The sequence below is a fragment of the Oratosquilla oratoria genome, chromosome 9, assembly GCF_046742065.1.
Source record: "Oratosquilla oratoria isolate Oo_2021 chromosome 9, ASM4674206v1, whole genome shotgun sequence".
Lineage (NCBI taxonomy): Eukaryota > Metazoa > Arthropoda > Malacostraca > Stomatopoda > Squillidae > Oratosquilla > Oratosquilla oratoria.
The window spans coordinates 2,326,324-2,336,323 of record NC_134785.1 but is presented as its reverse complement, the minus strand read 5'-3'; the positions used below and the strand labels follow the sequence as shown (position 1 = coordinate 2,336,323).

Here is a 10,000-nt window from a genome sequence, read left to right as displayed (position 1 = left end):
TATCAGAAATGGAGAGAGTGAGTGGTTTGAGGTAAAGGTAGGACTTCACCAGGGATGTGTTATGTCACCTTGGCTGTTCAATTTATACGTGGATGGGGTGGTGTGAGAGGTAAATGAAAGAAAAATGGGTCGGGGATTGGAGATGGTTAAAGAAAATGGAGAAAAGTGGGAGATGTGCTACTTGTTTGCTAACGATACTGCGCTTGTGGCAGGATCAGAGGAGGGATTGAAGAAGTTAGTGAAGGTGTGCGAAAGAAAGAAGTTGAAGATAAATGTGGGTAAAAGTAAGGTGATAAGATGTATAATGGGAGTAAATGGCAGAAGACTGAAAGTGAGTATTAAGGGAGAGAGACTGGAGAAAGTGAATACTTGGGTGCGAATTTGGTGGGAAAGGGAATGGAGGTGGAAGTAGAATGTAGATTGAAAGAACCAAGTAAATGCCTTGGGGGATTAAAAAGTGTAATGAGAAATATACATTTGGGAATGGATACTAAGAGGAGATTGTATGAAGGAGTGATTGTGCTGATAGCACTGTACGGGGCAGAAGCATGGAATATAAGAGGAAGAGAGGAGTTTGAATGTGTATTGAGATGAGGTGCCTGAGAAGTATGATAGGGGTTACGAGGCTAGAGTAAGAAACGAGGAGGTGAGGAGGAGAACGGGGTTGGAAAGGGAGTTGGGAGATATCGTTGATGAAAAGAGTATTGGGATGGTTTGGACACATGGAAAGAATGAGTGGAGAAAGATTAGTAAAAGAGGTGTGGGAGGTAGAGGTTGGAGTGAACGTGAGGGGGCGACCAAGGATGAGATGGATGGATGGGGTGAAGGGGGCTTTGGGGAAGAGGGGAATGTCTGTTGAGGAATGACGGGAAAGGATAGAAGAAGGGTGAATGGGGGAATGGTTGTGTATGGATGATGCTGTGATGCATGAAAGGGAGTGAGTGGGGGATAGGAGGTGAGGGAGTATGTGTGAAAATATAATTTGACACAGCCCAAAGGGATTTCTCTCCGTCTTTTTCTGCATGAGGGGACGGAGAGGGGGGTTCTCCGATTTAATGAAGCAACCTTGTTGTGGATGTGCTGTCTTGTGACACTGCTTCTGACCCAGGGCAATGGGCGAGATGCAGGGATAACCCGTCATCCAGGAGGAGCCAAGATACAAAGGAGGGGAATGAACGGGTGTGGAATATGTAGGGATGGAATGGATGGGAGTGGATTTTATGCTTTTGTTTTTATGCTACTTCCCTTGTAAGGGGGAAAAAACTTTGGTATATGTATGTATTATTATTTTCTTTTCTTTTTTTATTCATTTTTGTATTGTTTTATTTTCATTTATTATTTTATGTATATATATATATATATATATATTTTTTTTATTCTAATTGATTTAATGTAATTTTATTTATTTAAATTCAATTATTATCATTATTGATATTCTTCTTCTTCTTAATTTATTTATTTAATAATGTATTTATTTTATTTATTTATTTACTTATTTGTTTATTTATTTTTGAGGGAAGGGAGGAGGGTGGCCTATGTTATCTCCCTGAGGATAGAATTGCTGGTGATTGCTGACAGTTTAATTATATAACCCTTTTGTAAATTTCGGTGCTGTTTTGGTCGGTGCGACTATTACCCTGCTATCACCACAACCACTGGCGGCGTGTGACGCGCATCCTGCCTCCCTCCTGGCATCATATCTGGGTCAACGCGTTGGTTGTAGGTTCGGTTCAAATGATTATCAGCCTCGTACTTTGTAGGTCGAAGCAAAACAACTCCACTCTAAAACAAAGAATTAGTGCTCTAGCTAGACAATCGTTCAACGATCATCGTTGAGTGATAGTTGCAGCAAGCAAAAGGTTTGAGTCGATTTTATTTAGTCTTGAGGTCTGGAAAATTGTCGTTGCAAATGGCATTTTTTGTTTGTTTTGTAATTAGTGGCAATGAAACAGATTTTAGATAATGAGGAATAGGAGAATGTTTTATTGCAATTTTATATAAAAATCTTACCCTTGATTGAATAATTGATGACAATCATTTTCTATTAATGTTTCATCTTCGACGCATATAAACCAAAGGAAGAAAGAAAAAAGACAATAATAGAAAACGAATTATAATGCTCTTATTCATAAGAAAGAATTAGTTGGTAAGGGGTAACATTTATTTATAAAATCAGATGAAAACTCGTATCTACACGTATCAACTTGAGTTGAATAAGTATAATAGAAAACGGGTTCTAGATATCTTACTGGTAAGAGAGAATGTAATGTTGAGGGGTGACATTTATTTATAAAGTTTGGAACACCAATTTGTTTTTTGTGCTCCCTTGTTGGGTATTTAGACGTGTGTAATTATTAACTTCAATAATATATTTATATATCAAAATAAACTTGCAGTTTACGTAAAGAGAGATGAGGGAAGTCTTTCGTTTTTCAAAATTCATTTCAATCGATCTCGTGATTCTTACTGTCGCCGAATATTGGTCATGGATCGACACCAGGTTGTTTGTTTGAGGTGTAAACTGGGTGCTCACCACTTTTCTCTCTTGCAGGTGCTGAAAGAAGCAACAGAAAGAGGTGTTTTAATTGTGAACACAACGCAGTGTATGCATGGTGGCGTAGAGGCTATCTACGAGACAGGGGAGGTGAGTTTTCTTGTCCTACGACAGTTTCTTTTATTTTTGTTTAGGTTAATGACGTCATGTCGACTACGACCTGGGTAAATGTCGACTATGATATATTTCATGCCATTTGGCTCAAACGTCATTCAGTTACAAAATGAAATCATGCGAAAACTGTACACAAATTGAAATTATTTAAGATTTTTGTAGTGAATTGATCAAGCGGGAACAGAATATTTCCACAGTAAATACTAAATAGTAATTGGAACAAAATTAAACGTTTGAAGCTGTTGAAGATTTAATCGAAAGAAAGGCAGAAATAACAATGGCGTAGGCAATAATAGGCTTTGGCAGGCTATGTAGTGTAGCACATTTTTTTGTTTGCATTTTTTTTTATATAATTTGTATGTTTATATATTCATACATTTATTTTATTCATTTATCTATTTATTGATTAATCTATTTGTTTATTTTAAATTTGTTTGATTATCTATTTGTATATTCGTTAATTTTATTTCATATATTTATTCGTTTTGATTTATTTTTATCTGTTTTTGTTATTATTTTACACTTTTTGTTGTTGTAACCTTAATAATCATTATTATCATCACCACAAAAACCACCACCACCACCACCACCACCAATACCACCACCACCACCACCACCAATACCACCACCACCACCACCACCACCACCACCACCACCCCCACCACCACCACCACCACCACCACCATCACCACCACCACCAATACCACCACCACCACCACCACCACCACCACCAATACCACCACCACCAATACCACCACCACCACCACCACCACCACCACCAATACCACCACCACCACCAATACCACCACCACCACCACCACCACCACCACCACCACCACTACCAATACCACCACCACAACCACCACCACCACCAACACCACCACCACCACCACCACCAATACCACCACCACCACCACCACCACCAATACCACCACCACCACCAATACCACCACCAATACCACCACCACCAATACCACCACCACCAATACCACCACCACCACCACCACCACCAATACCACCACCACCAATACCACCACCACCACCACCACCACCACCACCACCACCACCACCACTATCACCACCACTGTTTTATCAAGAGGCTTGATATTTGCCTCACCCAGTCGTGGCAGCTTCCTAATCTCCAGTTTCCTCCTCCTCCTCCTCATCTTCCTCCCCCTCCTCTTCTTCCTCTCCCTCCTCTCCTTCCTCTCCCTCCTCTTCTTCCTCTCCCTCCTCTTCCTCCTTTTCCTCCTTTTCCTCCTCCTCTTCCTTCCCTTCTTCCTCCCCTCTCCTCCTTTTCTTCTTCCTCTTTTTCCTCCTACTCTTCTTCCTCTTCCTTCTAATACTGGTTCTCTTTCTACACTTATTGTTCATACTTCTCTTCTTTCTCTTATTGCTCTTCTTCCTCTTCTTCTTCCTCCTCCCCCTTTTCCTCTTATTCTTCTTGTTCCTTCTCCTCTTTTACCGCCTCTTTTTCCTTCTACATTTTTTCTCCTACTCTTTTTCCTCGTACTCCTCCCTCTACGTCAACCCGCTCCTCCTCCTCCTCCTCCTCCTCCTCCTCCTCCTCCTCCTCCTTCGCCTCCTTCTCCTCCTCCTCCTCCTCCTCGCGTATGACCACATCCAGTTTCATCCATCATTGCAACCCATAATCATCCGTGCAGACCCTTCATCCATCAACCAGTAACCGACCTCATCCATCAGTATACGCAACCCCCATCCCCCCATCCCCCCATAACCAGCCAGCCCAACAGAGGTCTCCTCCCCAGCTTAGAAAAGACAAAGTGCATAGGGGAATTCTTTTTTTTCTTTTTTTTTTGTGTTGGGTTGGGTTGCGGTTATGTTAAGCTGGATTGGAGTTAGCTTAAGTTGGGTTAGGTTAGGTTAAGTTAAATTGATTGACTTAGGTTAATCTTTGTAAATTTAGGGTAGGTTAGCGTAAGTATGTGTAGATTAGTTTAAGTTAGGGAAGGATAGGGAAAGGCAGGGTGCTGTAGGGTAGGGCAGGTTAGGGTTTGTTAAGTTAGGGCAGGGTTGGTAGGGTTGCGTTGGGTAGGGTAGATTACGGTAGGGCAGGGTAGGGTGCTGTAGGATAGGGTAGGGTTGGGTTGGGTAGATTACGGCAGGGCAGGGTAGGGTGCTGTAGAATAGGGTAGGGTTGGGTAGGGTAGGTTAGGGTAGGGCAGGGTAGGGTGCTGTATGATAGGGTTGGGTAGGGTAGAGCAGGGTTGGATAGGGCAGAGTAGGGTAGGGCAAAGTACGGTTATGCAGGATTAAGTTTCGTCACATATAGTGGTGATATATCACTATGAACTTTACAAAAAATATAAACTTTATTTTTATCCTTTCATCATTCTTTCACAATTCGCACGAAAAAAAAAAAAATCGAAATGGTCTCTCTCTTATGGTTTTTAAGTCGTGATGGGCCGGTGGGTAGAGTACTTAGCTCAAGTACTTAAGTAAGTGGTTTCGAGTCTTTTTTTAGTTGACTTCTACTAGACCTCTGAGGTATTATTTTATTTATTTATTTATTGTTATTATCTGTTATTTATCTATTTATTTAAGACTTCTAGACCTCAGAATTATTATTATATTTTCATTTATTTTGGACTTGTAGACCAATGAGGTACTATTCTGTTTGATTTTATTTTACTCTATTCTGTCTTATTTTATTTAATCCTATCTCATTTAAATAATTTGTTATATTTTTGATTTGCAGGCATTGGAGGAGTCCGGTGTCCTACCTGGGCTGGACATGACTCCAGAGGCGGCCTTGTCCAAGTTGGCCTACGTCATCTCCAAGAAGGAGTGGGACAGGGAGACAAAGATCAAGGCAAGGCCAAACACGGTTATTACTCCTCCTACTCCTCCTCCTCCTCCTCCTCCTCCTCCTCCTCCTCCTCCTCCTCCTCCTCCTCCTCCTCCTACTCCTCCTCCACCTACTACTACTCCTCCTCCTCCTCCATCACCTACTCCTACTCCTACTCTTCTTTCTCTCCTATTCCTTCTACTACTTCTCTTCCTCCTTGATTCTCCTCCCCCTCCTCCTCCTCCTCCTCCTCCTCCTCCTCCTCCTCCTTCCCCATTCGCCTTTTTTTTGGACATCGTGTTTTCTCTCTCTTGCTCTCTTTCTTCTACTCTCTTTCGCTGCAACTACTCTTAGACTACAACTAAACTCTCCCCACCTCCCTTTCTCTCTCTCTCTCTCTCTCTCTCTCTCTCTCTCTCTCTCTCTCTCTCTCTCTCTCACTCTCTCTCTCTCTCTCTCTCTCTCTCTCTCTCTCTCTCTCTCTCTCTCTCTCTCTCTCTCTCTCTCTCTCTCTCTCTCTCTCTCTCTCTCTCTCTCTCTCTCTCTCTCTCTCTCTCTCTCTCTCTCTCTCTCTCTCTCTCTCTCTCTCTCTCTCTCTCTCTCTCTCTCTCTCCGTCACTTTTATTCCCTCCCCCTTCTTCTAGATCACTTGTATTCAGTTTTAAGGCCACAGTTCGTTTCACAGCATTTTTCTTCCTCTTTCAATTTGTTCCGAATATTTTGTTTCGATTCGAAAGCATTTATAGTCCGCGCTTGTTTTCTTTCTTCTTTTTTCTTTTTCTTTATTTTTGTACCTTTGAGGATTCATTTTATGTCGGTTTTACCTTTTACTATTAGAACAGAAGGTGATTCGTTTTCTGTGGTGGGCCTGTGGCAGTCTCATAGAAGACGATATTTTAGTATGTTTAAGGGGTAACTATTTTGTATAATAAATTATTGCTTACAAAATAAATATTTTTTTTTTATATTCGTCTGTGGGATTTAGTATACATTCTTTTATCACTTAGAAGATTTATTTTAGTTTGATGTTTAATTAATATATTTATTTATCTATTTTTGCTTATATTTAATTAAATATCTATAGATAAACTTGTTTGTATGTCTCTTCATTTATTTTTTAATCTGTTTGTATGTTCATTCATTCGTCCATTGACATGTGTAAATATTTTTTTATTCATATACCTAGATTATGATGACAAATAGAAAACAAAAAATATATTAAACAGCGGCCTTGTTGTGGATGTGCTGTGTCTTGCGGCACTGCTTCTGACCCAGGGCAGTGGACAAGATGTAGGGATGACCCGTAATCCAGGAGGTGTCAAGATAAAAGGGAGAGAAGAGGATGGAGGGGGGGTGGAGTATGTAGGGGATGGAATGGGTGGTAATGGTTTCTGTATTTCTTTTTTTTTTTTGGGGGGGGGGGCTACCTCCCTTGTAAGGGAGAAAAAGCCTTTGGTATAAATATATATGTAGTCAGTGCTCCTCAACTAAGTAAGATGGCCTGGCAGTAACTAGAATGGCCTGTACAAGAACAATGTAAAGATTAGTTTGTGTGTGTGCAACGCCAGGAGGCGCTTATTTGTGCCAACAAGTATCACCAATCCCACGGTCGATATTATCCATCGCTGAGAGGGTTAGGGCATCGTTACTTGCGGCGAAGGTCGTGTGGATGGCGATTCGAATCCTGCCACCGGCGAAGTTGAGCCAAGGGCATGGTTCATTAAATTCCACACTACAAAGTCCTCTGTGAGGGGCACCGCCCTAGCTTCCCAATAAGGGGGGGAGTTTGTGACGTTAAACCATATTATCACAACTCATTATTGGTTTTCATCCCAAATTATCTGTTTCTCGGAACACTTTTTTATCCCACACAGGTATTTGTTCCTTTCCTTTACGCAACAATTCACCCCTGCATCCTTCCCTGCTTTCACTACTACAAACAGCCTTAATCACAAATTTCACAAGGTACACGTGAATCACAAATATGCAGAGTCCACTAGTAAGAGGAAAAACACGGAGTCCGAGCGCTTTCGTGATATATTCACATTATCAAGGAATACATTTCTTTGTGTTCCTTGATATTGTGAATATATCACGAAAGCGCTCGGACTCGGTGTGTTTTTCCTCTTCCTTGTGGATTCTGCATACATCCTTAAATACAGCCTTAAACACGACTCGGTGGCGCGGTTGGTAGAGTCCCTGACTGTCACTACGGCGGTCCGGGTTCGAATCCCGCCCAGGCCTGAAATACTTTCAGTATCGCTGCGCTTCGAGTCGTTACTCCAACTCTCGTGGGTGGGGAGTTGGGTGTGTGTGTGCGTGTAAGGTCACAGCATTACCATAGATCGGTCATACGAGCTCTGATCTCTCTTCCGGGAGGGAAATAGCTGTCGATCACGAGTCCAGCACGTGATCCCAAGACCAAGGTGAATACATAAATCTCTTCTTTCTCAACAGCCTCTCACATTCAACGTGTTATCCTCATCATTCTTTGTACATTTTATCATTTTACTTTTGCCCACATTCACTCGTAACATCCTTCCCTTTTAAAGTCAGTCACCAATTACTTCAGTCTCTCCTGAGGATCATCCTTACACAGAAGTGTTATTCGCAAATGACAACTGATTCGTTTTCCATGTCTCTCCACCTTCACCTGTAAACTCATAACACTTTCGCGTCAACCTCATTTACTTCCTCATCCACGTACACGTTGAACAACCATGGCGACAACACACAACCCTGACGCAGCCCGACATTTCCACCGCTCTTGTTGTCCCCGACCCTCACACGTGACCCACTACTCGCGTGAAACGTTTTGATAGCCTTTAACACACTTCTTATTCCATACACCTGCAACATACCCCTATAAAATATCTCTATTGACACTATCACATACCTTCTACAAGTCCATGAAATCCCGAAAGATATCCTTACATTGTTTTTCGCTTCCACCCTCTTTACCCTATACCTCTCACATGCTTCCCCGTTTTATTTGCTTACCATTAATGTATTCATTTGCTTATTTATTCATTCATTTGTTCATATATATATATATATATATATATATATATATATATATATATATATATATATATATATGCGCGCGCGTGTGTGTGTGTGTGTGTTTGTGTGTGTGTGTGTGTGTGTGTGTGTGTGTGTGTGTGTGTGTGTGTGTGTGTGTGTGTGTGTGTGTGTGTGTGTGTGTGTGTGTGTGTGTGTATGTGCGTGTGTGTGTGTGTGTGTGTGTGTGATTCACCATGGTATTGGATCACGTGTTGGACTCGTGATCGACAACTATTTCCCTCCCTGATGAGAGCTCAAAGTTTATATGACCCAGCTATACTGAAATTATTTCAGCCCTGGGCGGGATTCGAACCCGGACCACCATAGTGGCGGCCGGGAATTTTAACCGTTGGGCCATCGAGTCTTGTCCCGGGAATCGAACTCACGACCACCTGCTCATGAGTTCAACACGGTTTCCACTGGGCTACCATGCGTGTATGTGTGTGTGTGTGTGTGTGTGTGTGTGTGTGTGTGTGTGTGTGTGTGTGTGTGTGTGTGTGTGTGTGTGTGTGTGTGTGTGTGTGTGTGTGTGTGTGTGTGTGTGTGTGTGTGTGTATGCACGTATATAAGTATAATTATGAGGTGCCAAGATAAGAGAGAGGGAAGAGGGTGGAGGGGAGGGGAGTGTGATAGGGATGGAATGGGTGGGAGTGGTTTCTATGCCTTTGTTTTTTGGCTACCTCCCTTATAAGGGAAAAAGCCTATGGTATATGTATGTATATTCATTCACTTATTCATCCATTTGATAATTCATTTGTTCATCAATTTTACCATCATTCTTCGTATACACGCCTTCTTTTCCTCCGTCACCTCTTTCACCTATCCTTCCCATCATTCACCGTCTTCCCTTCTATTCTCCCCCGTCCTCCTCCTCCTCCTACACAACGTCTTTGCACACTAATATTTCCTTCCCGAAACACACCTATTTTTTCTTCTAGTTCCACTTCCCCTTCCCCTATCACTAAATTCCATACGTGTCAGCTTTACCTGATATTCATTGTTTTTCACCTTCTCACTCAAACCATTCTCTTTCAGCACCTCTTTGCTCCCCCCACCACCCTTCTTAACTCTCTCCACCTTAGATCCAATCAAATTCCCTTCCACCAAATGATGTAGTAAGCACTGAAACTATCAGTTGTTTTAAGAAACTGTTAGACAACTTTATGGATGGGGATGACAGGTGGTGATGGATATAGAGCTGCCTAGTGTAGGCCTTATGGTCTCTTGCAGTCTCCTTCATTCTTATGTTCTTGTGTTATGTTCTTATAATCTGACATCCCACTATTATCTCTCTCCTAAAGGCACTAACGTCCAGAATTCTTCCAATCTTCCTTTTGGGCACAACTACAAAATCCATTAATGCCCATTCTTACCATCTATCAAGGTCTATATATACTCGTGTATTTCCTTTCTTCTTAAACATTGTGATTGTTATCATTATTTCTCTTTCAATACGCGTT

At 41.8% G+C, this 10,000-nt stretch overlaps 1 protein-coding gene across 1 annotated transcript in view; it reads left to right on the top strand.

The window, feature by feature from the left end:
- Nucleotides 1–10,000, top strand: part of LOC143027902 (L-asparaginase-like) — a 149,254-nt gene that overhangs the window by 137,906 nt on the left and 1,348 nt on the right. The window contains exons 9-10 of the mRNA XM_076189548.1: nt 2,552–2,644; nt 5,388–5,516. Coding sequence (XP_076045663.1) covers nt 2,552–2,644; nt 5,388–5,516 — 222 coding nt within the window. The remainder of the gene's footprint in view (nt 1–2,551; nt 2,645–5,387; nt 5,517–10,000) is intronic.